At 61.7% G+C, this 27,033-nt stretch overlaps 1 protein-coding gene across 8 annotated transcripts in view; it reads left to right on the top strand.

Moving 5' to 3' along the window:
• Positions 1 to 24,929, top strand: part of PCBP3 (poly(rC) binding protein 3) — a 30,151-nt gene extending 5,222 nt beyond the window's left edge. The window contains exons 7-13 of one of the 8 annotated variants that reach the window (XM_080813694.1): positions 2,116 to 2,190; positions 5,531 to 5,572; positions 15,661 to 15,739; positions 16,466 to 16,525; positions 19,604 to 19,656; positions 23,090 to 23,259; positions 24,224 to 24,929. In XM_080813694.1, the coding sequence (XP_080669820.1) occupies positions 2,116 to 2,190; positions 5,531 to 5,572; positions 15,661 to 15,739; positions 16,466 to 16,525; positions 19,604 to 19,656; positions 23,090 to 23,259; positions 24,224 to 24,260 (516 nt within the window). In that variant the 3' untranslated portion in view covers positions 24,261 to 24,929. Of the gene's footprint in view, positions 1 to 2,115; positions 2,260 to 5,530; positions 5,573 to 15,660; positions 15,740 to 16,465; positions 16,526 to 19,603; positions 19,657 to 23,089; positions 23,260 to 24,223 lie in introns of all 8 variants that reach the window. The other 7 variants (XM_080813692.1, XM_080813696.1, XM_080813693.1 and 4 more) reach the window with 7 other exon arrangements.
• The last annotated feature ends 2,104 nt before the right edge of the window (positions 24,930 to 27,033 follow it).

Genomic DNA, 27,033 nt, shown 5'->3' with positions numbered 1-27,033 from the left:
GGGCCGTGCCGGCGCCACGTCCGTGGTCCGACTCGCCCGCAGAGACAGGCCGGAGGCCGTGGGCTGCGGCGCCGGAGCCCCGGGGTGTGCGCCGGCTGGGGCTCACACGAGACTCGACTGGGCAGCGAGCGCTCGTGGCGGCTGCGAAGGGCAGACGCAGGGCCGAGGCGATGCCTCACTCGAGCCGGGGCCGCGGAGCTCTCAGGGGTCGGGGAGCGGCTGCCTCGGCGCAGAAGGCGGCGTCACTGCACCTCGAAACAGTTGGGCCCGTTTTTAAGTGAAGAGCGGCTGGACAAGTGGGGCAAAGATGAGGGGCTTCTGGACTTCGCTCTGGGGTGGCTCCACAGCCTCGAAATGGCCTCTGGGGGGCTGCCCTCGGGTGCGGGCACGTCCGTGGGGTGTGGAGAGCACAGGTGTCACCGCAGAGCCCGCCCAACAGTGCGCACCGCGCACCAGGGGCAGCAGGTCACAGTGCTCACGGGCCTCTCCCGTCAGAGGATGTCCGCGGGCGCCAGAATCCCACGCTCACGGCACTGGGGTGGCGGGCGCCACGGGCCGTGGGGCCACAGGGCAGCACCTAGCGAGGGGCCTGGCTCGGACGGGGCACGCCTGGACTGAGTTCTCTGCTGGCGCAGTGGGAATGCCGCTCCCTGGAGCTCAGTTTAGTCAGGGCTCTGCCGCCATGACCCGAGTCTCGTCTGAGGCCGCAGTGACCCCTGGCCGCACAGAGACGCCCTGGAGGCATTTGGTCGTAAGTAGCAGAAACACTGAAGACCGGCCTGCCCTGGAGCCCAGCATCACCCCAGACCGGGGCCAACTCACAGGCCCCTCAGCAGCCCTTCCTGCTTTATGACAAAGCTGCACAGTGTTCCCAGGGTCACACAGCCCGCCCAGGGTCACCACGCAGCCTGCCCAGGGTCCTACAGCACGACCACCACTCATCAGACTGCCAAGGTCACACGGCGCCCCTGAGGTCACACGGTACGGCCAAAGCCGAACAGAGTGACCAAGGTCACACAGCACACTCAAGGTCAGGCAGCATGTCAAGGTCACACCATGTGTTCGAGGGCATATAGTGTAGTCAGGGTCACACAGTGTGCCCACGATCACACGGCCTGGCTGGGACTGCGGAGTTGAAACTGCCACCCGGTGTGCTGAGCCGGCCCCACATTGCTCTGTGTCTTTCAGGTGGGGACACTATGACGTCACACCCAGTAGCCCAGGGTGTGGGCTAGGTCTGGGCGGGCTGTGGTCTCGAGAACTCCCAGCAGGGACAGGCTGCCCTGGCCCCACCCTCTGCCTCTGGCCGGTGGTGTTGCTGACCCAGACTCGGCCCCTGGCCTTTGCTCCCAGGGAAGACCGCCACCCGGCCGGACACGGGAGGACCCTGATTGCCTCTGACCAAGGAGTTCGGTCAACCCTGTCAGAATCTGGCGGACTTCTGGGACATGAGAATATCCTTCACCCCAAGATAAAAATCCTATACTTGAGAACACAGAATAAGCAAAGGAAATTACAGCAAAGCTCATCCGACTATAAAATATTGAATTTGGACTCTAAGTTTTTTTTTTTTTTAAAGTTGTTTCCTTTTGTTAATAGTGAGATCACATGTTTCTAACTGTCCTGGGACCATGCCCACCGAGCTTCAAGGCCTGGCCCTGCGAAGCCTGTGGGGCACTGGGCACGAGGCCCCCAAGGCCAAGCTACCCATAGAGCCCGGCTTTACCCTGAGCTTGGGGGAGAGGGAGGGAGATTTCCTCAGGGGCAACAGCCAGGCTGAGCCAAGTGCGGAGCGACGGGTCCGCAGGTCGCCACCTGCCATCTGCACCCGGGCGGGGTCTCGTCCTCCCTTCTCACTTGTCGGAGCTGACGGTGCCCGCTGCCACGGTGGCGCCACGTGGGGACGTATTTAGGACAGTGGCTACACAGAGGAGAGCGGCGGCCCTCCTGCTGTGGGGTGTCCCCAGCCTCCGGGGCTGCTGCAGCCTGGGGGACCGGGCGGGGCGGGTGGTGCGGGGCGAGGGCGGGCTCGGGAAGGAGGCGCCCCCATCGTCAGGTCCTGGCGCTGCAAAGCTGCTCTAATGCTCTCTCTCCCTCTCCTGTCCCTTTTCCTAGTCCCCACCGAAAGGTGCCACCATCCCCTACCGCCCAAAGCCCGCCTCCACCCCTGTCATTTTTGCAGGTGGTCAGGTAAGAGCCGACCCGCTCGCGGCCTCCACTGCCAACCTCAGCCTCTTACTGCAGCCCCCGCCGCTGCCCGTTAGTGCACTCAGGTTTTCTCCCCCGTCACGTGCACGTCTCCCACCCCACCCACGCTGGACGCAGAGCTCTCCCGGTCCGCTGCCGCCGCGGGGCAGAGGCAGGGTCGGGCACACAGACGGCCACGGCAGGCGCCCCGCGGACACTGGGCCCGGGAAGCGTCTTCTCCCGGGCCTGGCATGAAGGACCCCGGTTCTGCCCAGGCAGCGCGCCCCCAGTCTAGCTCCTGAGCATCCTTAAGGAGCCGAGTAGAGGGGCCGGGAGCTCTACGGGTGACCCGGGGCTCCACGTCGAAGCAGCTGGAGCGACACGAACAGGGTCCCTGAGCTTCCCAAGGGGAGTTTCTGGGAGCGGGGGAAGGGACAGGTGCCCAGCCAGGCAGAGCCTTCCTGGCCACAGCAATGGCCCTCGTGCTCTGCGGGCCCTGCCCCAGCTGGCGCGGGAGCACCTGCTTTGCACACCTGTTGTTGTGGCCGGAGCCCCTGACCTCCTTTGTCCCCTGCCTGCAAGGGGCCTGGGAGCCCAGGGGTTGCCGAGACATTTGTGTCTGAGGCCAGCAGTTCACTAGTCGGACCTAGAGAGGACCAAGGAGAGGAGCTGGACCCACTTTCCCCAAGGACCCGCCCCCGCCACACCCCCCGGGGTCACAACAGCATGGCCAGAGGGCCCTGGAAGACGGCCGGCCAGTGGTGCCTGGAGGAGCTCTGTGTCCAGTTGGCGGTGACGTGTGTCTTTGTTCGAGGGAGAGTGAAGACGGAGTATTCCCAGAGGTGACCCAGGTCAGGCCAGAGTGGTCATGATTTTATCATTAACAAGGCAGCAAATAAAAATTGATCCCCATGTTAAAGGAATCTTATCAGATCCTCCAGACTGGCTGCACACGCTAGATGAGGGGCTGGGGCCTGCGTTTCCAAGAGCAGGGTGTGGGCGGCTTCCCCCAGGGAGAGTCCCACGGGGCCTTCGCGGTTCCGGGCAGGCCGCTATCCACGGTGCCCGGCTTCTGCCAGCATCCGCTGCGGGCCTCCCTCCCAGCCCGCCTCAGCCCTGCAGCCTCCCAGCAGCCCTGCCCTTTGTCTGGACCCTTCGTGTCCCTGTGCCCTCCAACTGCAGCCCAAGATGTGGGCACACCCCCGTTTCACAGGTCAGAAGGCAAGGCCAGAGGCAGGCAGGGGGCCGTGTTCGGAGCCCTGTGTCCTTTCCCCTGACACATGCACAAACCCGCGGTGACACCATGTAGTGGAGCGCAGGTCTTTGTTCCAAAGGGAGGCACCGTGACACGCATGGGAGCCCGGGACGCCCCACGGGTCAAGCCCAGCAGAGCCCCGGCCCTCGGTGTCATCCCTCTCCGTAGGCACCTGCACCCATGCCCCAGGGGTGGTCTGGCCTCCCCAGTGGCTCTTCCTGCTTATGTGGGGACAGAGGAGCCACCACACACGCTCAGCAAGGGGGTGTGACAGATTTAGTGCAGCCACGGGGCCCTCGGAACCCAGACCCCCACCTGCTGCAGAGCCCAGGCCTGAGGGTCGCGGCCAGCGCCCCCTCCCTGACTGACCTCCGGAGACGCCCCTCGCTGTGGGCCCGCCAGGGAGCACCAGCCGTGCACCTCAGGCCGCTCACCGAGGGTGGAGGTCTCCTCCGGACGGAACTCTGTCCGTCCGCCTGTTAGTTCCGTCTGGCTGTTACCGCTGTCCGGAGGGCCCGGCAAACTGCCCGTGCGCTTCAGGGAGAATTAAGAATTCCCTCGGAGGAAAAGAAAAGTCCGAAATGCCTGGGGTGAGGAGCCGCACTGCCGGGTGGCGTGTGCGGTTCACTCGGGCGCGCGGGGGCGTGCAGGGAGCAGGCCCCGACCTCCATAGACCTGCCTGGCCCGGTGGGCACAGCGTGTGTCCCGGGGCCTGGTACACATGGTGACCCACTGGGCGCCGGCCCCGTGGCATCTCCACAGACCTTGAAGGCGAGGCCTGGCCGCTCCATGGACAGAAGTCCAGGGGGAGGGGCGGTCCCCTTAACCGCTTGCTGCATCTGATAAGATCCCTTTACTTCTCCTGGAACGCCGTTGGCGGACCCCGACCCAGACCGGGGCCTTGCCTCCCGTGGTCCCTGTCCAGGGCTTGGCTGACCTTCAACTCCCAGGTTGGGTTGTTTATGACCAAAACTCTTGGCAGATTCAAAAGCCGTGGTTGGGCGGAAACTCGGATGCCACCCCTCAGTGTGGAGTCCATGGGAGTGACGCTCGGACTGACCTGGGGTTTCCCTCTTTGGGTGCACACGTGCAGACACAGGTGGGCATCACGTGTCCACTCAGCGTGTGGCACGAGGACCCACGTGGCCAGGTGCCGGAAGCCACATCCCTCCGCACCTGGGCCTTCCCCGCCAGGGGCCTCAAATGCAGCTGTGCAGGGCGGGCCTGGCACGTTCCACGTCACAGCACGTGAGGCCTGACAAGTCTTTGGTCTTTGCTCTCCCTTGACACTTTGTGGTTCGTTTGTCTTTGGCCATGACGTTTCTGGGAGCGCCCTAGCTGGTGGACTGTTGAAGCAGGAGGGGTGGCGGGGGGGCACCGGCCCACACTCGTGCGTGGCTGCTCGGAATCTCTCTTGAAGCTGAAGCCTCAGGGACCCACGCCGGCCCCCAGGGAGTGGGGCCGAGCGCGTGCAGCCCCCTGTGAGGATGGCTGCCCGGCCCTCTGAGGTCACAAGACAGGTCGGTCCCTCTTGTGACTGATTTGGTGCATTTCTTACTTTATCTGCTTTCAGAAAATTGGTTTTGAGTCACCTTTTAAAGGTTGTTTGGTTTGCTTTTCTTGGGATAAATACTTTGTAAAAGTGTTTACTCTGAAAGCTGATGGAAGTTTCAAAAGCTTAACAATTTGTCTCTAACAGGATTCCATCCTTTGCTGGGGTTTTCTTTTAAGAACCCGGGGGAGTGGGGAGCCTTCTTGCCCTCCATGCTGACTGCCCAGTGTCCGCGCCTGTGCCTGTCCACGACTGGGCTGTGGCTCCCCGGCCTCCTGCGTCTGGTGGTGGCTCCAGCCACCCCTGTGGGCGCCAGTGAGGCTCGGCGCCAAGACCCCCCTCTCTGCACCTCCCGGTGCCCTAGGCTGCTGGGGGCAGGCGGGGATGCGCTCTGGGAGGAAGCTCTGACCATGGGGACTTAGGCCTGTTCCTAGGAAGTCCCAGTCCCGAGAAAGCCCTTGTCCCGGGGGGAGGGCCACCGGTGGGCACAGCGTGGCTGGCCGCTTCCCAAGCTGACGGTGTCTCTCTGTTTCTAGGCCTACACGATCCAGGGACAGTACGCCATCCCCCACCCAGATGTGAGTCTCCACTCTGCCTCCCCGATCTTCTCTTCTCGTTACCGTTACCCCCTGCATGCTGCTGTTACTTGCTACTAATATTAATATTACACAATAATATTAATACCGTCCTCTCAATGTTCCTGACCTGTGTCGTATCCATATGACCTTGAATAACCTTTAACCTCTTAGCACTAATTCTGCGCGTGTGGAGGACTTGGCCTGACGTCAAATTGCTCTCATTGCCGCTGCACTCTGGGGCTTCCCTCCGCGCACAGGGCCTCAGGCGGTGGCCACAAGGCTGCTTTGCCAGGGCACTCGCCCCAGCGGGCAGGGACCGCGGGGTGCCCTCCACCCGCCTGAGAAGTCAGGCGACATGCTCTCAGACAGGTGCTCTAAGAGATGCCGGAGAACATGAACGTCCGGTAAAGCTGCACTTTCCGGAGCCACGCGACACGCGCAGCACCCCCAGGCCTCCCCACCCGAGGTCAGACACAAACAGGAGGGACCTTGGTTTTCCCTGTAGTGTTGAGGCCGCGCGCTCCGCCATCGGGGCCTGCTCAGCCATCCCTGAGCGCGTCACCGTTTGAGTGTGGTGTCAGAGTTGAGGATGGGGACACCTGAAAATGCACTGTGCAGGGGCCCCGGGACTGAGGGGACAGTGTGCAGCAACTACAGGCAGCAGGTGCGATCCAAGGCCGTCCCTCCACAGGGATCTCGACGTGCACCGGGGGCCGGGGGCCTGCAGGAGCTGGTCTCGGAGGGAGGGAGAGTGGAGGGGAGGAGGACCCGGCCAGGGCAAGAAGGCCGAGCCAGCAGTCGCTTGGTGGTGCTTCTAGCAGCCACGGCGCACCTGCAGTCCGCCGGGAGAGGCCTGTTTTCTCCAACCGGAGACTTGCCGAGCTTCACGGCCTCTCCCGAGAAAGCGTTTCCCGCTTGTGTTCTCCGTGACCCGAGACGCACATCTGGGAGGGCCGCCAGGCTGCTGGGTGCTCGAATCTTCTGTGAACCCCTGCGCGCTGACCGGGTGGGCGCAGACGTGGGCAGTGAGATGTGCAGGCGAGCAGGCGAGGGCTTTCCAGAGCGAAGCGAGGCTGAGTGAGAGCTCGCCGCCGTCACGGGGAGCTCCTCTCAGGGCAGAGCAGGGGTACAGGCAAGCCTGCTGCTCTTGAAGAAACCCTCAAGGGCAGGGTTGGCTGAGCGGGAGGCTCTCCCTGCCCCAGGAACAACCCCGAGTCCACGTTGTCCCCGGGTTGGTCCCCGGGTTTAGGTGGGGACTACCTTAATGCTAAGTCTCTTGTCCCCATGTCTGCCTGTGGCCACCTCCACTCATGAAGCTGTCCTCCTCCTCCTGCCCAGAATGTGCTGCGAGGGCCCTAGCTCCTTGCTGGGTAGAAGCCGGGCAGGGGCACAGCTCTCTGAATTCAGCCGGTTGGTGCGGTGACACTAGTTCTGCCCACCTGCTCACACCCGTCCCCTGCCTGCCCACCCGAGCCCACAGCCACCTCGACATCCCCCTTGAGGACACGTGTCAAAGCCTGGCATCTGCTGGTGACCCCCACATCCCATTCCGTGTTACCAGGGATGCTCTTCATTCTGTGTTTCTTAGAGATCCCAGGAGTGGGGAAGGTGGCGAAGGTGTGAACCCACTCAGCCTTCTCAAAAGAACCATCAGCAGCTTGAAAAACTGTTTAAAGTCTCGTACCATAAGAAGGTTGACAGCATTGCCCAGGAGACGGAGGGAGCCGTGGAGGTTGGTCTGTGAGACCCCCCACAGCAGGCAGGGGCAGGCCCCGGAGCTCCAGGCGGGTGGTGCCCGTCCCTCGCCACCTGGGCCACCACCCACTCTGACCGAGAGGGTGCAGATGGTAGCGCCTGGGAGAAGGGGTGGCCCGTCCCAGTGCAGGAATGCCGTGCAGAGTAGAAGTGCCCACGGGGGTGGGTCGGGCGCTATGATGACAGGCTCCACGGCTCCTCACAGACGGGCCTGAGTGGGGGTGCTGGGAAATCAGAGCAGAAGCCAGGTGGGTCACAGGCCTAATCCCCGGGGTGGCACAGTCCTCGTCTAACGTGGGGCCAGATGGTCTCGTGCCGCTGGAAGTGCAGGCCCGTGCGCAAGAGCGGATTGGAAAACCTGGCTCGTTGGCTTTTTGAAAGCTCAGGAACTCAGAAAACAGGGGTCTGGCCCCTGGTAAAGGGCAGTTGACCCCAGAGAACAGCTCTGAGGTTGAGGCGGGAGCCACAGACCCACCGACGATGGCCGGGGTTTCATGCGGCCTCTGAGCTGTCAGAGAGGCGCTTCTGGCCTGAAGTTCCCGGGCTTGTGGGCGTGCTCCCCTGCTGGAGGCTGAGGAATTCGGTCTGGCTGCCTGGTTTTTATATTAATTGGCTGTTGTGTCATTCCGTGTGGTTTTCTCAGAATCTCTTAAGAGCGGGTTGTTTTGCAGGGTTTTCCTCAGGTTGGTTAAACTGACTAATAATCACTGTTGCCTAATTGCCTCATTACATTCGGTAGAGACTCGAGATACTCGACTGTCGTCAGGAAATGGCTCTCTGTGCGGGACCCTCTGCTGTGTAGACTGGCCCCCGGGGCCAGGCAGCTGCTGGGACTCAGTAGCAAGAGCCCTGAGAAGTGTGTGGTTTGCAGGCTCGAGACGTCGAGGACTGGACAATCTTACTGACGTCCCATCCCAAACAAAAATAAAGCCACTGTCTGGTGACATCGGTGATGGCGGCTGGGAAGGCAGCTTTCTTAGTATTATTCAGTAGGGATTTTGAAGGCTTTGTTCGTAGAACGCAGATAGAATGATGGTAGGAGGCCCTACTTTATCTTATAATACAACTGAATGCTGTTTAAATGCTTGAGCCGCAGTGGCTGACACACAGCACAGGACTTTCCAGCGGCCTGTGACCCGAATCACAGACTGTGAGAAAACATGTTCGTTAGCACTGAGTGTTACTTTGTACAGAACTAAACCATACGTGTTTTCTCTGTGCCTGGTGTTGACGAGCGCATTCTGGTTCACCCTCCCTGGAGACTTGCCAGCTTCCCTGCAGGGTCGCGCCTCCCACTCACCTGTTTAGCCCGAATCCTCCTGGACATGCCAGGAGAGGCACCAGGACACCAGGTGTGGGGAGGACGGACCCAGTCGTGGCCAGACCGCCAGAGCCAGGGGCTGCTGCCCCTGACCTCCACACAGCCTGCCCAGGTCTGCGTGGCTTCAGATGTGGGGGAGGCAAGAGGGACTCGGATGTGGGCACCTCCCCGTCCTGCCCACCCAGTAGCTGTGTCTCTTCACTTACTCCACATGACCACGCGGGAGGGACGCGTTAGCCTCAAACCGCCCCCATGTGTGACTCTTCTTTGCTGGTCTTCAGAGGGTCCAGATCACTCCCTCCATAGCACGCCCTCATTCAAGGGACAGCAGAAGCAAACAGAAACTAAGCCGGGTGTTAGAGGTGGCAACGAAGGGTTTGCCCCCTCTGCCTCTTCACCTGCACCTGGCGCTGACTGCGGGGTAGTGGTCAGGACGGCCCCCCAGTTACACACAAGGAAGTGGCCACTTCAGAAGCTCACTGCCCGAGCTGAAGGGCCACTGGCTTCCGGCGGCGATGCCCAGTGACCCGGAGCTCCAGGAAGCGTGTTCTTCGGAGTCCGTAGCGGGAGACGGTAACGCGGGAGTCATAACAGAAGTAGAAGACATCAGTGGGAAGAGGCACCTTAGGTCCTGCGTGGAAAGTGTTTCCTAGCTGTCCACTCCCATTTCCCTGGGGGAACAGGAACCCCCCTGATAACCGCTGGTCATCGCCTCCGGAGCCCCGTGGGGATGGCGTGGAGGCTGCTCCTGGCACCTCACAGTGGAAACGGTGGGGAGCATAGCCCGCGCCCCCAGGCCGCCCGCTGCTGGGCTTCTCCTCAACCCTGATCCTTCCTTAGGACCCTGCAGCTCGGAGACGTGTGGAGGGACCCACACACCGGACCCCGACGTCCCGGGTGGGAAAAGCAGGAGGCCGGCTCGCCTTAGATTGTCCCTGTCTCCCTGCCCCCACCCCAGGGGCACTCGGTCAGCCCCCTGTCCTGCGGAGCCACTAGCCGCCTGCCGTCCTCCTCCCAGCCTGCCCCTCCTCAGAGGCCGAGTCTGCATTCATCCCATCGAAGCCCCGGGAAGAGGTCACCACACGGATCCAGGGAAGATTGTCAGAGATAAGCACTGAGAATTTCTCAGAATTAATAAAAGAAACCAAGCCTCACATTCAGGAATCCCAAGAATTCCCAAACAAGATAAGTAAAAAGAAATCCACTTTATACATATCTAAAAGCGCATGACATCAAGACCTAAAGTAAACCTCCGAAGTAGTCAGAAAGGGAATGTGCCCAAGGGACAAGCGCGAGGGTGGGGGACACCTCAGCAGCCCCCTGGAAGCCAGAGGTGGTGGCGCGGCGGAGTCGTCGTCAGCCCGTCTTCTGTCTGACGAGCGTCTTCCAAGGACCGAAATGCAAGCATTTTCAGACTCACAGCCATGACCAACCGGCCTCGCCCTTCGTGGGGACAGTGACCGCGGAGGGAAGACTAGAGATGCGGGAAAGAGGGACTTGTTTCATTCACGTAAGAACAGGCCAAGAGGTACTGGTGGTTGTGACTGTGTCAGGACGTGAGCATTCAGGTGAACAAAAGCAGCGGTTGTCTGCAAGCCTAGCCAAGGCCGCCTCATTCGTGGGGCAACAGAACAGAGCAAATGCACAGAGATAGCCGATGTGTGCTTCGGATGGACCAGGGGGAATTCGAACTTCCTGCCGGTCACGGTGTCACCCCAGAAGAGGCAAAGGTACGGAGGTTAGACTTAAGATGAACGTGTTAAAATGTCAACCTGACCGCTGACAGAGAAGATTTGACTCACGTGACTTCCACCCAGGCGCTGAAGGGAGAAGGGTGGGGAACGGGTCTGTACAAAAGAAGAAAAAGAATGAATACCACGAAAGAAACCTTAGAAAGTCAGGACACTTAGAGGTACAAAATAAAATAAAATGGCAGAAATTAGTCCCTATGTGTGTAATTATGATCAAAGTAAAAGTAACGTTCCAGTTAAAAAATAAGACTATCAACTTTAAAAAAGAAAAAAAAATGAAAAAAAACAAAAAAAACAAACAACGAACAAAACGGAAAAAATCTAGCATTGTTTCCCCCAGAGACGCATCTAAAGAACAAAGACTCAGCAGCGCTGAAAGGAGAGGAGAGTCTCTCCTGGGAAGAGACTCTTGCGGGGACCCTCCACACCAACACGAGCATCGGCTGGGCGGGGAAGCAAGACTTTAAGGCAAATTCTACACTTAAGTCATTTACGTATCGATAAAGGCTCAGTTCACCAGAAGATACAAGTTCAAAACTCGTATGCACCTAAAACGTACCTTCAGATACATATAAAGAAAAAAATCAACAAATCAAAAAGGTTAAAATTTGACAGACAAGTAGGGAGCCTGCACCTGACAGCTGTGACGGACAGAGGTTGGACACAGTTCCACACAACGTGGAAGTCAGTCCCAGAAGCATCTACACAACAGGGTCCCACATTACACCATCAAGAGAACTCACCATCCATCAAAAATTGGAATCCTATGGGCTGTACTCTCCCGCCAAAAGCAGTTAAGTTGAAATCAATAATTAAAAGATGACTTTTCAAAGAAATTGTCTTTACTGAAAGTCAGAGAAGACCAAAAAGCAAAAAAAGGGGGGGGGGATACCAGTTTCACGGATAGGAACATGAAATATCTTTAAAATGTCAATTCTTCCTAAATCAAGGTACAAATTAATACAATTCCAGTCAAAGTCCGGGCAGGGGTTTAACACGCTGTTTAAAATTTATGTGGAAGAGCAGAGGCCGAGAATCATCAAGATATCAACGCAAAGAAGAGACGGTTGGGAGAGCCGTCCCGGCAGATGGGGGGCAGGCGTCGGGCCACACCGCTGGAGATAGAGGGGGTGGGCTCCGGGAGCGACCCTGGGCCGGTGCGCCGCTCAGAGAGCCCAGGGTCTGCCCACGCTGGCCAGGCAGCTGCCGGTGTGGATGGCAGGGGCGAGGACAGGTGGCCGTGGTCATCCACGTGGGGACATTGACCTGAACACGTCTTACATGCCAAGATTTCAACACAAGAGAGGAAAACGGGACTTTGAAGAAAATAGAGATCTTTCTGTTCTCAAGTCAGGGAAGGGTTTTGTAACCAAAACAGGAGCACAAACCGTGAAGAAAATATAAATGAATTTGACTACATTAAAATTTAAAAATTATCTTTCTAAAAAGACAGCAAAGGGGAGTGGGAAAAAGATCTTCCCGGCACGTGCAAATGAAGTAGGATTAATATCTGAAACATGAAAGGAGTTTTTGTGAGGAAGCCAAGTCAGCCCAACGGGAAAACAGCACAGACACGAGCATTTCACAGGAGAGGAGACATGCACGCGGCCTAAACACGCCCGGTGGTCTTCCCGACAGCGAGCGGCAGGGGCACGGCGCGCCCGTCGCGTGATAGCCCGGTGAGTTTTAGCCTTCGCCCGCGTTGCGGATCCGTTTTCTGTTCCAACCCAGCACCCGGTGGAGAAGGCGGGGCGGAGAGCCGTCCATCTCATGCACCTGTCCCAACCCCTCCGCCTTCCCTTTCCTCCCGCCCTGCCGCCCTGCCTCCCTCCCAGCGATTTGGAGACACTTGTGAGTACTGGCAGTCTGATTTTTTAATGGCAAAAATATCTCAAAAAGTAGGAATCCCCTTAGCACTTTTTCTGCTCCTTCCTTAAAAAATACAGAAATGGCATCCCAAGGAGGTGAAGTGCTGACTACTTCAGGACAGAACCAAGATGAGAGGGAGGCCCGTGACCTCCGCCATCCACCCGCTCCCTGGACCGGCGTTTATCCAGGCCGCGCCGTGTGCCCAGCCAGTCACCCCCAGACGTCACTTGACATTCCTGCTGCGTGGGTGGAGGGAGAGTCACCGCTGGGGAGGCCGTTTCTGCAGGAGAAGCAGCCGGAGCTCAGGCCCAGGACTGCCGAGCTCCCCGCGGGCTGTGGCTCCCCCGCACAAGGGCTCCAGCCTCCAGTGTCTTCCTCCCTGTGCGCGTGCGGCCCGCCGGACCCGCCCCCCCGCCCCCGCTTACCTGCCCGGGAGCACCTGTGGTAATGAGCTGCGGACAGGTGGGTGGGGAAGCCCCCGTGGTCCACGATGGTGGTGCTCCCCAGTGGAGGCGGACAGCACTGCGTGGCCGGCCGCTGGCTCGCCTGGTGCCCCCACCCTGCAGTCAGCACAGGGGCAGCGGAGACCAGACGAGCCTCGCTCCGCCAAGCGGCTCAGTGCTGGAGCTAACCCAGGCCGGTTCCGCCGCCAGGGCCCCACCCTCCCTTGCTGTCCCCGGCGGTCCTGACCAACACACAGCTGGGCGCTGTTGGGGACCCGAGACAGACAGGAGAGGAACCTGCCCGTGGGAGGAGTACAAGCACCTGCCCGGAGAGGTGGTGGGACAGGAGCACCGAGCAGCCGGGCCAGCAGACCTTGCGGCCCCAGGGACACCTGAAGGCTCCCCACTGGCCACAAGGCTCCCCGGGCCCGAGGGCTGGGGCCCTTGGGGGCTGGTCATGCTCCAGACCACTATCCCTGTGTGAGCGCTGCCTCTCGTGGAAATCCAAGTGACCGTCAGAGCACCCGGCGTGCCCTGCCCCCCACAGCCGGGCGTCCCTGGGCCCGACTCGCACGGCCTCTGCTCCAGGTTCCCGCACGCTGGCTCCGGAAGTGGGGTCTCCGCTCCGTCCTAGGAACTCGTACTTACCGCCTGGTCGCCTTGGCCCCATTCTCACTCCTCCCGAAGGGGGGGTTCAGAGCATGCCCCTGCCAGGTGACCTGTGGGACTTGTGCCTGCTGGATGCCGCTTCCTGGGGCCAGTGTGTGCATCCGGCCCCCCAGCAGTGCCCCCCTCTGCTCGTTCCTCGTGCCCCAGGATGCCGTTGGGTACTTGCCATCCTTCCTACTTGTCGCCTAAAGAGGAGCCTTTGCTAGGCTGCCCCAGCCGTGCGCAGGGTCTCTGACCCTCCAGGTTCCTTCCCTGCAAGGTCATCTTGCCCGGGGCACAGCAGCTGCGGGCCATGGTTACCTCTCCTCCCTGTGACTTCGGCAGGGGTCACGTCCCCATGATGGTGTTTCCTGGGTGTGCTCTCCTGACAGCCTCCTCAGGGTGCCTCGATGAGTGGCCGCTCGGGTCACGCTGTGCTCAGTGATGTTAGGTCCCGGGCAGACCTGACACGGGCCAGGTCAGCCCCCAGCCTTAGGTGCAAACCTGACCCGCACCACCGCACCAGTGACTCTCGGCTGAATCTGACCCCAGCTCATCACACCCCCAAGTGGCTCAGATGCACCCAGAGGGGCCGCCCCGAGTCAGGGTGGCTGGTGCTCCCAGCAGGCCCACTCTGAGTGCCGCAGGTCAGAGAGCACCCCGGAGGACAGGGAGAAGTCTGCGCTTGGAGGCAGTCGCTCTGTCCAGCAAGGGAGGGACAAAAGCAGACGCTGTGACAGCTGTGTCACAGGAGCTGGCCAGGAAAGACCCGGTGTGGTCAGTTCTGCAGCAGCGGCCTCTCTCACGTCCCAGGGGCTCATACGGCGAAAGCTCCACCTCGAAGGCCCGACCAGGAGGCCACAGGTGGTCGCGGCTTGGCTCCCGGCGGCAGCTGGGGTCCACACACCTCGCGCTGCAGGAACCACAGGAGCCGGACCGAGCGGCACGACCCACTGAGGGCCCCTGTGCCCAGTGCTGCACTCATGCGGGGTGACAGACGGGGCGGCCGTGGTCCTCCTCATGCCAGAAGGGGGTCTGGTGTTTGTGTGGCGCTACGTTGCTGACGGCCCTCAGCGACCCACTCCTCCCTCGCTCTGAGGGGCATCTATGAAGGCTTCTGAGTGTCGCGGGTGTGTGTCCTCAGGCAGGAGCGCCGCCTCCCTGACACACTTGTGTCTCCGTGGGGACACCAGCTGCTCCCCGAGGGCCCCACCCGCTGACCCCGGGGGGCTCTGGGGAGGCCCCATCCTCGCCTCCAGACAGGAGTCTGGGGCCGGCCCCGGAGCAGCGCCGGGACACGTTTGGGACGGGCCTGCTGTCAGGAGGAGGTTAGGGGCGGATACATTTCCCAGACTGGTGTGTAGACCCTACAGGTGAGCTAGGCCGGAGGGCGTCCCGCCGAGTGCCCAGCACTCAGCCTTCGGTTCCCAAAATCTGGCCAGGACTCACCACATTTACCTTTACCTTCTTTGGGGTTTTTGACCTAAGAACTGAGGCCCAGATGGGACGCTCTGGGGGGCTCAGTCAGTTGAGCGTCTGACTCGTGATCTCGGCTCAGGTCATGATCTCAGGGTCGTGAGTTCAAGCCCTGCATCAGGCTTGGGCTGGGTGTGGAGCCTAACTTAAAAAAGAAAGAACGAGAGAGGGAGGGAGGGAGGGAGGAGGCCCAAATAAAAACAGCTGAAGAAAGCCCAGTAGGTGGGGGGCAAAGGGACAGAGCGGCCCATTTGGAGACGTGAGACACTAACAGCCCTCGCAGCCTCTTAGAGGTGCTCACCTGCCCCCCGCAGAACCTTCTGGCACTACATTCTGTGATCCTGGAAGGCTTGGGGAGGCCCTACAGGGGAGGCTGGGTGGGCTCAGGGCGAGGTCCAGGCCTAGCCAGGGCCGGGTGGGGCCGGATTTGCAGAAGGGGGCGTTGGCACAAGGCACGTGCGTTCTGTAAGGACAGCATGACCTCGAAGCCCCTCGGGGCCGGCAGGTCCTGTTCTGTGGCTCTCAGACCCTCCCCACGGAGCCCAGGGACCCCGTGGCCTCCGCAGGCCTCCCTCGCCTGCGTGCGGTGTGGGGGTTGCTGCCGCCAGGCCTGTGTGAGCTGCCAGGGAGCCGAGGAGAGGAAAGGGACCGGGTGCCCCCCCCATGGCCCACTGGTCTCCCAGGCCAAGTCCTTGCGCTGTGCGTCTGCCATGTGTCCGCATGGCCCCTCTATTTGTGCAACGTCCTGTTACTGCCTTTTTAATTTGGTGTGACTGGTGCTCGATGACAATAATCTTCTTAGCTCTCGTGTCCCTCCCACCCCAGCAGTTGACCAAGCTCCACCAGCTGGCCATGCAGCAAACCCCCTTTCCTCCCCTCGGACAGACCAACCCCGCTTTCCCCGGTACGTACCCAGCTGCCCTCTCCGACCTCCTCTCTTCTCACCTGGGGACTCTCTTTCTGAACGGTCGTTTCTCAGGGCGGCGAGCAGAGCAGGTACGGTTGTAGCTGCAGATGCCAAGGCTGCCGTGTAGACGCGCAGCAGTGGGCACGTTGCAGGGGGCCGGGCGGGAGGTCTGTCTGTGTGTGTCCTGCAGTAGGCTCGTCACCTCGCGAGGGCCTTGTGAAGGGACATCTGTCCCCTCGAGGGTCCTTGCCTGCTCTCCGCGGCACCCAGGCATCCTGGGGGCCCTTGTGCAGAACACATCCGTTTTGCCAGCCCCGAAGCCTGCTCTCTCCAGGAGCAAGAGCTCAGACAGGCGGACGGGGGTGCCGTCCTGTGGGAGGCCAGTGTGCAGCCTTGGAGCGACGCCTGCCCAGGCCGGCACCCAGCCCCGCCCCAGGGAGAGCCGAGATGAGCCAGCCCCCAGCCCGGGGCACCGTCCCTGTCGGCACCCCACTTGGCACAAGGGTGGGGTGGGCCTTCGCTCGGCCACATCTGGCCAGCCAGACGTCCCTTCCTCCCTGGTAAGGGCGGGGTGTCGCCTCGGCCGCCGTGCAGGGGGCCGCACCCCGGGCGCACCGGTCTGCTGCGCATGCGCCAGTCAGATTTTGAGCTTCCCTAGTTGAAGTGAGCTTGCTTATCTCCTTGAGGGCAAAACATTAAATCTGTTTCTTCTTTGCTCTCCAGGAGAAAAGCTGCCTTTACACTCCTCCGAAGAAGCTCAAAATCTGATGGGCCAGTCGTCAGGTAAAACACAAGCACACTAGACGGAGAGAGGGCAGGCCCGGAAGGCGGGCATCCGACCCACTCGGGCTCCGGGTCGCCGACCTGGCGGGGGGAGGGGCCAGGAGGCCTGGTCCCCGCTGCCACAGGGACGGCAAGCGCCTCAGCGCCATCAGGGCGCACAGCCCGTGTGGCCGGCCCGTGGGTCCGCCCCGGCCGCTGCTTCTGGGAGGCAGTGGCAGGTCCCAGGCTCAGAAGGCGCTCAGAGTGCAGCTGCCTGTCAGGAGGGCCCCAGGGTGGCAGCGCAGCGTGGGGGGGCCCCGCAGTGCAGAACCGACCTGACCTGTGCTTTGTGGAAGTGTATTTTGTAGGAGACGCACACAGTCAGGGACAGAGCCCCCTCGGCCAGATTTGTCCACACCCATCTGGTTGCACTAACATCCCCTAGGCTGGCGCAGGGCAGGCTCCGGTAGGCTGATCCCATGGCCCGGTGGGGGACGGGGGGGTGGGGGTGGGGTTGGGCAGTGACCCTGCTGGAGCCTTGTGGCAGGGCAGCGTCGGTTCCCTTGGGGGGGCGTCACCTGCTCTCCCATCCCCCTTGGGGTCAGAGCTCCCAGCAGGCGCCGGCTGTCACCCCCTGCAGGTGTTGGCCCCAGAGCCTAGCGGTGCGCCCTGTGCCAAGATGCCGGCCTTGATGCTCCCGCACCCCACGTGGGTTCCGTCTCAGTGCAGCCCTCAATGCAGTGAATGCAGAATCTAATGAATGAAAATTAGAGAAAAACGTATAGGACATACTTGATTATGGAAATGGGTATCAACCCTTACAAAGTTATCTAGGTGGTGACACGCACATGCCTGTGAGCCCTCCAGAGTTTATCTGTGACTTCCCACCCAGCGATGGTCTCCTGGGGACAGCTGGGGACCTAGGGGCCTGGCTTGCCCGGGACACAGAACCCCCAGTCCCCCAGCCGCCCACCGGCCCTGCCCCAGCTCCCCCAGCACCGCCTGCAGGCCTCAAGGATGTGGGACGTGTGTGCACATGGCCTCTTTAAGGCGTCCCTGTGATGACCTCCCGCCCCGAGGCCCCGTGGGACCCACAGGGAGAGCATGCACACACACGCGTGTCCCAGCACACAGCAGCTGGGGGAGTAGGTTGCATGGTGACCAGGGGCGATGTCACCAATGCTCGCAAAGCAGGTTGGGCTGGCGGGCGAGGCTTGATCCCTGTCCCAGCGCGGGCGGCGTCAGCATCTCACGAGGGAGGCTCACTGGGCACGAGGCCCCCAGACACAGGAATGCCAGCTGTAAGCAGGTGTGTCTCCGAACCAGCAGTTTATTCCCGTGCCCTCCTGACAAGAAGTCTGACACCTTCCTCCCCTGGATCAGAGTCTACCAAGGTGAACGGACAGGACTCTGGGCTCTCTGTCCTTCCCGAAGCAGGCTGGGCGGGAGTTCCTGTCGGGCTCACCTCGGACTGAGCAAATCTCCTAGATGACATTTCACATGTCACTATTTATGGGATGTGGCTAGATGGTTGGACAATCAGATAACTGTATTGAAAATACCTCTCTGAAAAGAAGATAAAGAACAAACTCTAGATTTAGCTGCGCAGAAGGGAGTGACGGTTCCCGGTGAATTGGTTCGTTCAGCACTTGCCAGCGGACCCCCCCCCCCCCAGCACGGAGGGCCCTTGCGGTCTTTCGGGGCAGAGCCTGATGACTGCGGTGCGTCTGGTGTTGGGGACGCAAGTGCCGTGGAGGAGGAAGCAGGAAGAGGGGAGGGGCTGGGGTGGGCAGGGAGGCCGATGGCGGGAGCAGATCCCTCGGGGCGCCGGCAGAAGCAGCAGCCAACCGGTGGGTCTGGCACAGTCTTGAAGGCATCCAACTTGCGTTTCCTTAGGCTTCTCGGGGCCTGTGGTGCGTGGACCGAGGGGCAGGGGCAGAGGCAGGAGCCCGGAGGGAGGAGAAGAGAGGGCTCGGGCTCCGGGGCACTCCGACGGTGGGAGCCGGGCCGCGATGGCGGTTCTGCGGGTGCGGGCTCCGGGCGCACGCGGGGCCTGCCGGGAGGACGGGGTGTCTGCTGTGCCTGGGCTTGGTGCTCCAGATGCCTCTGGATGAGGAGACGGGAGTGCGGAGGGCAGGGAGCCCGCTGGTCCTCTCGCAGCCCCCTGCACGTTTTGTTGTCCCTGTTTCGGGAGCAAGAGCAGACCTCGTCCTGTGAGAAGCTGTCTCTGATTCGCTAGGCCCAAGCTGAGATTGTAACGATAAAGACTGGGGGCCTGGGGGTCCATTAGGCCCGTGTCTGCCCTTTCTGCACAGAAGTGCACCGTCTCTACTGGGCCCGGGGCTTCCCGGTCGGCTGTTGAGTCCGTGGGGCTGTCGGGGCAGAAGAGCTGCCTGCGGGGCTGCGGGGCTGCGGGGCTGCGGGGCAGGGCATCGGGGCTGCGGTGTGGGGCTGCGGGGCAGCGGGGCTGTGGTGAGAGGATGCGGGGCAGGGCTGCGCTGCAGGGCTGCCATGCTAAGGTGCGGGGCTGCAGAGCTGCGGGGCAGCGGGGCTGTGGTACAGGGCTGCGGGACTGCGGTGCGGGGCTGCAGGGCTGTGGGGCTGTGGCGCTGTGGTGCGGGGTGGTGGGGCTGTGGTACAGGGCTGCCGGGCTATGGTGCGGGCTGTGGTACAGGGCTACAGGGGCATGGTGCAAGGCCATGGGGTTGCCGTGTGGGACCCGTGGCTCTGCCGGCACAGACGGGGTGGAGGGGCATCTGCACTGGGGGTACGTAGGGGGCCGCAGGACACACACTTGGCCGGCATGGGGTCCCCCAGAGGTCTGTGAAGGGCGTCCCGACATCACACGCCGTGGTGCAGGAGTGAAATCAGCATGTGTCCAAGATGAAAACGTGAAACGTCGCTGTGCTGAGGCTCTTTGTCCTTGTTCTGAGAGAAGCCGGGCCTCCGGACGTGGGTTGCGTTTGGGACTGAGAGCTCACGGGGCCTGGGCCCCCAGGACGTGTGTGCCCCGCCCGTGGGGACTGTCGGGGGCCGTGGGGGTGGGCACGATGGGAGCAGCCTGCTGTCAGCCTGACCCTGTCTCCTTGGTGTGCCCAGGTCTGGACGCCAGCCCCCCGGCCAGCACTCACGAGCTCACCATTCCTAACGATGTGAGTATGCCCGAGCCCTCAGCCGGCCCCGAGCACCCGGACCGCCCCCTCCCTTCCCACGGCGGGGTACAGCGGCTACAGAAAGGCGCACGATGTCACGCTCCCAAGAGACCAGACAGGAAAGGAGCTGAGGGGACTTAGGGGCTGGCCCTCGAGGAGCACGTGGGCCAGGAGCGCTCTGAGGGTCTGCTGCAGCAGGACCCCCGTAGCCGGTGCCACGGCCCGTCCCTGCGCAGGGCTCCGCTGACAACGTGGCCTTAGAACCACCCCCCACACGCGCTCGGCCCTACCTGCCTGTCCTCTGGCCCTGATGACCCTGAGGACGTGGACTCCGATCTGAAACCAAGACACCAGGGTGGGTGTGGGCCACGCGTCCCTGAGGGGCAACGGCTCAGGTCAGGCTCACACAGGAAGGCGGCTGCTTGGGGGACGTGGCCTTCTCGGCTCATGTGTCAGTCGGCCTTTTCTGCCACCGACCTGAGGCCTTCCAGATCCTTCCCTGCTTCGCCCCGGCACCAGCCAGGCAGGAAGCCCTACGAGAAACAGAGCTGTGGCGTCAGGAGGGTGGCCCATCCTGAGTGTGGACAGGGGCGGGCAGCAGGCCAGGAGAGGAGCGAGGTGTAGGACCGGAGGAAGGGACCTCCCCCACCAAGAAACACCGCCCTCCTCGGGACCCTGGCGGCCGGCTGCAGGCGACGCGCTCCTGTGTCTCCGGGAGCGGGCGTCCACTCAAGGGAGCCCCCGACCCTGCCTTCCCACGAGACGGTCCTTGAGCAGCTTGGTCGCAGGCAGCCCCCCGAGTCTTCACCCATGTGGTAGATGCAGGGACCACGCTGCGTGCACGGGGCTTCTCCTCTGCGCCTTGACCTAGACCGCTCCGCTCACGACGGGCGTCCTCCCATCCCAGCCTCCCTTCCCGAAGGGACCTGCGCCCAGAAAGCCAGAGGAAGGGGTTGAGGCTTAGAGAGTGGGCAGCGTGCCCTCCCGGGGAGTCCCTCAGAAAGAGGCCCCCTTCTTGGGAGGAGGATTTGGTGACACCACTGCTGGGGGGCTTTCCTGCGCCCCCCTGACCCCCCGGGGAGGCGTGTGGGCCTCAGAGCCCACGTTCCGATGCACGTCGGCCGTGATGCCCATCTGTGTCGCTGGCCAGAGCTAGTCATGTCGGGGGGGTCTCCCTGCACCTGCACCACAGCAGGACCTTCCGGAGGGCGGAGGCGCGTGGTAAGCGCCACCACATGTAGGCGCCATAGCACAGGGCCCCAGGCCGGGTCACGGCCGCCAGCCGTGTGGCACCTGCTGCTGGTGGCATCTGGCCTTGGGTTCTGTGGCTGATGTCACAGTGAGGTCTTCACAGGCCCTGTGCCTGTGGTCACCCCGCACTTGGGCCCTGTCTCTGGTCCCAACCCCAGATTCACCCAGAGATCTAAGGCCTCACACAGGTGACTCTGGGATGAGAGGTAGGACAGGTGTGTCCCCACAGAGCCCTGGGGTGCAGCTCTGAACCAGCGAGGAGGAACCACGGTGCTTGAAAGTGTCTCCGTGGCTTCCCTTGGGGCTCCCTGTGGAAGCCGGCTGGGTAAGAGGAGAGAGCTGGGTGTGGGCGATGCCCATGGGGCACGAGAGCCCCTGAGGCCGAGTGTAAGGGCCTGCGTGGCCCACAGGCTGCAGAGCAGAGCTGGGAGGGCCCCGCTCCCGCCAGGTCGAGGGGCGAGCAGGAGAGCCGGGGGCTCAGCCCGGGGCTGGTGTCACCAGCACCCACACCGCCTCAGCTCTTTCTGGAAGAGGGTCATGTTCCACACACTTAAGTAAGGAGTGAGGAGCGGCGTCAGGAGCCCCAGGCCAGCTGGGGGGCAGCGCAGGGCCCCTCAGGGGTGAGGCCCCAGGGACGAAGAGAGGGCTGGGCATGAGTACGCTCTTCTCAAGGAGGTGGAAAGGGCGAGGTATTGGTGAGAACGTGGGGCCCTGTGCCGGAGAGGAGGCGGCTTCCTGGAGGAGGAAGGAAGCCGGTTCTGCAGGAGGCTCGGCAAACAGCACTTGCGCTGGAGGGGGAAGCTTCTGGAAGGGAGATTAGGCTGCTGGAGGCCAAGGAAGTGTGAGGATCCTCCCGAGCGCCGGCATCTTCGGGGGACCTTCTCCGTCAGGGGCCAGTGCTGCCGCCCCCCTGCAGCCCATGAGCCCAGCAGTGCCCTGCCTTGCCTGGCGGGGCCGGGAGGCCGCCCTCACGATGTCTCTGCTGCCCGAGAAGGACAAGTCGAGGCTCCCACCAGCCCGGGGAGAGTGGCTGCTCCCTCACAGACCTCAGGGCGAGGCGGGAGGGGTTGGGGCGGGGCCTAGGGAGACGGGGCACGAGGTGGAGGGAGCCGGGAGGTCCTGGGGTGGAGGCTTTCTGAACATCTGCAGAGACTCTGCCGGTCTAGTGAGGCAGCTGACCTCACCCAGGAAGGGAGAGCAGAGCTGAGAAGCTGGAGGTCACCTCGGGGACAAGAGCTGTTGTCACTGCGTAGGTCCAGGGGCGTCTGTGTTTGTAAATGGGCTTCCTTCCTGCCGGCCACCCTGCGCCTGGCTCCAAGCTCCCTCTAACCCTCGGACGCGTGGACAGAAGCGGGCTTCTAGCACGGCTGACACTCTCGGCCAGGCGGCTTCCCCCCCAGGCCCCGGGAAGCAGACTTGGACGCCGCTGCACTGGCCCCACCCTTGCTCGGTGACTGCTCTCAGAGCTGACCTCGGCAGCCCCGGGCTCAGGCAGGGACTCGGTTCTGCCCCCAGGGAACATGGAGAGGTGCCAGCTGCCACCTCTGTGGAGGCTTCTCTGGGGCCCGAGTTGCCCCCACACAGCAGGGTGGGCGGCCCCAGAGAGCTGGTCTAGCACTCGGGCTGCAGTCCAGCCCCGTGCGTGGCCGCTTCTGTGTCCCAGGGGGCCCTGGCTCTTACCCTTCTGGCTGCTTGACTCTTGGTGACCTGCCTATTCCTTCAGATGGCCCAGGGCGGCCAGAGGTCACACCGTGGGAAGCACAGGGAGCGTAGGTCCTCAGGGTTTCATCAAGTTCATCAGAAGACGGGTTTCAGGCAGCAGAGACCTTTAAACTGTGGCTTCAGACAAACATTCCTTCACCCCAAGGACACCGCCAAGAGGGCCCTAGTGCCGACACCTGCATGCTCCCCGTCTCCCAGGTCCCCAAAGCACAGCAGGGGAGGTGACGCGGCAGGCAGAGCCCGGGCATCCGCAGCCTCAGCCCCAGTGGGAAAGCTACCTGGTGCCCTGCCTCCTGGGGATGGGGAGGCGGTGCTCATCCTTCTGGGAGGGTGGAGTGTGTGGAGTGGGGTGGACACCAAGCCTGGGCTGTCCTCCCTCGGGGGCCTCCTCAGGGCTCTGCACACACTCAGCTCGGGGTGGGGGCTCTTCTCTAAGAAAGTCCTCTGTCCTTTTTTCTAGCTAATAGGCTGCATAATTGGACGCCAAGGGACCAAAATCAATGAAATTCGACAGATGTCTGGAGCTCAGATCAAAATTGCCAATGCCACAGAAGGGTCATCCGAGCGCCAGATCACCATCACAGGGACCCCAGCCAACATCAGCCTTGCCCAGTACCTCATCAATGCCAGGTGAGTGTTCACAGGGCCCTGTCCAACGTGTCGCTGGCCGGACACGACGCTCAGAGGGACTGGCTCACCATCGTGGGAGCCCAGACTGTGCCCGGTCCTCTCTGGTGGCTTCTCTGTCCCGGCTGGGCTTGGGGGTGGGATGTGGCAGAGACATTCTCCACACAGGCTTGGGGCCCTACCCCCATCCTGCACGTTCACACCGGACCATTCACCCTGGAGTCTTGGTGGGGGGCGAGCTGGTCACAGCCCAGAGCATATAGGGAGGCTACACGGCCTGAGATCAGCCACACGCTTGGGGTAATTATGTTACGGAGTCTCAGAGCACATCACTGCACCGTTCTCTCACACGCCCCGTGGCTGTAAAGATGCGGCCACCACCCAGCCCCCTGCCGAGCAGCGAATCTGGGCCCTGTGGGAGGGTCAGAGGGGACACCAGGGGCAGGGGAGGTCAGCTTCCCAGCCCAGTGGCATGCCGGAGAACAGAGTGACCACACCCGGGGCCAGACCCTGCTCTTTAACTCAGAACATCAGGCCGAGCTCTGGGGGGGCCAGGTGGATGGGGGAAGGTGGCCCCCGCTGCGTGCCATGGGCAGCATGATGCCGGCGCCCCTCCCAGAGCAGCTGCTGTAGAAAGGATCATGGTGGCCGAAGCTTGTCCAGGCGGTTAGTGACCCAGCCCTGACATGGTGACAGGGAAGACAGACCCTGCCAGCCTGGTCCTAGCGGGTCCTCCTCCCTCGGTTAGTGACCCAGCCCTGACATGGTGACAGGGAAGACAGACCCTGCCAGCCTGGTCCCAGCGGGTCCTCCTCCCTCCATCGTACTTCGGTCTCCAGCTCCCAGCCACAATCCTAACCCGCAAGAGGGAGGCAGGTGCGAAGGCCGCGCAGAGCGAGCCGTTCGCTTCCGGTCCCGTTTTACGAAAACATTGTGACCTGTCTCCCCTGTGCCTTGTCCTCTCCAGGCTGACATCTGAGGTCACTGGGATGGGTGCCCTCTAATCCTGCCCGACGGTCTGCTCCGTGGACCCTGACCTGCACCGGCTGCGCACTCTGTACAGACCGCCCGCCCGCCGTTCGTCGCAGATATAAATAGAGGTTTTCTTTATTAACGGAGGTTATCTATGCCGTAGACATACACACACCAACAAAGCAAATCTGTATTATATCTGTCAGCTCAGGCGCTGTCCCTGACCCTTCTCTCGCGGTTACTTTATGCTCGTGTGTTTGTGCATTGGCATGCAGTGTTCATTATTTTAAACGCTCTGGGGCGCTCTCATCTGTGATGTTTTAGAAATACTGCCCCTTAGTGTCCGTGTACCTGTTGAAGAATTAGTTTGACGTTTTGACAGCACTTCTCACAAGCCGTCTGTCCTAGACCGTCTAGAATGGTGGTGGCTTTGAGCGGGTTCGATCCCACTCAGCACACCCTCTGACTCTGCCCGCCCCCGCAAGCCTGTGCTCGCTCGGCCCCCCTGTCCACGCAGGTCTGTCGGGGGCAGGGGAGGGAGAATGGAAGACAGGGTCCTGGGCCAGGGTGCAGGCGAGGTGGGGGTGCTGGAGTCTGTCACGTGCCGGGGACGCACACGGGGACCCCCAGGCGTCTGCGGGGGGCTGGCCGGGAAACACCTCTGCACCACGCTGGAGTTCAATAAATGTTGTGCGCTGCCCTCACTGGCTCTGGCTCCTGTCTGTGCCCCCAGCACCACTGGCTCATGTGCGCACACGGGCGCACACGCACACACAGCCGGCTGACCTCACGGGTTAGGGTCTCGTCCCCTCCCCACCCTTCTTAAATGTCTGACTTGCAAGGTCATTCTAGTGTTGCTTTTGCAAAACTTCCTAAAATGACAGTAATGGAAATCCTGTTTCTGATCAGTAGAACGCACCTCTCCCCCCACCGCCGCTGTGTGCTGGAGGCCAGCCCCGCACGCTGGCCAAACCGCTGACCAGCGGGAGTGTGGCCACGGCCTGGTCCCCGCACGGCTGCCTGCCCCACTCGCTCGCGACGGGCAGCTCTGCTCACCTGTGCTTGACTGGAAGGCCTCCTGTGCCTCTTCTGGACACTGAAGCTCTTGGGGGGGGGGCGGGACACAGGCCCCCCGTGGATGGCCCCCACACTCGCTCAGGGCAAACAAGGAGCGAGGCCCTTCCTGTCTGCCGTGTGTGCCCAGGCCACCTGGCCGAGGGGCTGTGCTAGGGCCGGAGCTGGTGGGGCCGCGGTGGACCCAGGCCTACCTCTGGGCACAGGGCCGGTGGACGGGTTGAATGAGTATCTTAGGAACAAAAGGAGCCACGGAAGTAGGAGAAAGCCGCAGCGGGGAGGGCGTCAGAAGTGCCGTGGCACACAGACAAGGTGTCTCCTCCGCGTTCGGGAGGAGAAGAGCTGGCGGAGGGCGGCTGCGGCTTGTGCAGGGAAAGACAGAAGCGCGGGAGGCCCAGAGTGCGGCCCGTGGGGCCCGCTGAGGACAGGAGGCTGCAGGGACCAGCGCAAGGTGGGGCTTGGGCCAGGGATTGCCGTGTTCCAGAAGCATCTTGAAGAAGAACGAAGGATGGCCGGCAGATCAGAGAGGGTCCCGGCAGGCAGGACGGCTCTCGGTCTGAGCGCTGGAGAGGCGACTCGCCATCGTGAGCGGCAGGTCTGCGGCAGTGGCCCGGGATGAGTACTCAGCCGGGACTTGCTGGGGTGACGGGAAACAGGGGCCCCGAGGTCCGTGACGGGAGCACAGTCTGGGCCGGAGAGGCGTGGCAGCAGCGCGCAGGGGTGATGAGGGGAGCGCTTCAGGGGCTCCATGCAGGACCCCCGCCAGGAGTCAGGACGAGGCTGCCTGGGTGCCGGGCGTGTCACAACCCCAGGGGTTGCCCCCAGCACTGTGAGGAGCTGGGCCCAGGGAGTGGCCCCAGGCCACAGCGAGGAGGTGTTCGTGGGGCAGGCACATGAGCACGTGCACACGCGCGCACACGCATGTGTGCCGTGAGCATTCCCGCACTAGTCTCCGTGAGGGCACCTGCTCTCATGTCTCTCGGGTAACATAGCTGGGAGTAGAGTGACAGGTGTGTGTCTAACTTTGTAAGACATGTCTACACTGCTTCCCGGAGTGGCCCCTCGATTGTTTTCTTTCTTTTCTTTTTTTTTTTTAAATTTATTTGACACAGCAAGAGATCACAAGCAGGCAGAGAGGCAGGCAGAGAGAGAGGGGGAAGCAGGCTCCCCGCTGAGCAGAGAGCCCGGTGCGGGGCTCGATCCCAGGACCCTGGGATCATGACCTGAGCCGAAGGCAGAGGCTTAACCCACTGAGCCCCCCAGGCGCCCCAGGTCTGGATTTCTTAATACAACCTGATACCCTTTCCATTGGGATACTTGGGCAATTTACATTCAATGGGATTATTAACGTATGTAGATTTAAATCTGTCACATAGCTGCTTGTTTTCTATCAGTCCCCATATTCTTTCTTCCTTTTTCCTTCATTTTCTGACTTTTTCTGGACTCACTTAAAATTTTTATGATTCCCCTGTATCTCCTGTGTTGGCTTCTTAGCCATCACCCTTTATTTTGTTATTTTTGAACTCAGGTTTATAAACTTCCCACAGCCCACCTTCGAGGGACCCTCCACAGGGATTTCGAGAGCCTTGGGCACACACCGTCTTCTCCCCCACCCTGGACTCAATGCTGTGTCGCACACCTCACGTAGGCACAGGTCAGATACTCCACAGCACAGTGTCATCGTTTTTATGTGAAAACTCGTTCTTCTATGTCTAAAGAGATCACTTAAGA

The sequence above is a fragment of the Martes martes genome (assembly GCF_963455335.1).
Source record: "Martes martes genome assembly, chromosome: 1".
NCBI lineage: Eukaryota > Metazoa > Chordata > Mammalia > Carnivora > Mustelidae > Martes > Martes martes.
Note: the sequence above shows the minus strand (reverse complement) of the source record. Positions and strands in the feature narration are given on the sequence as shown.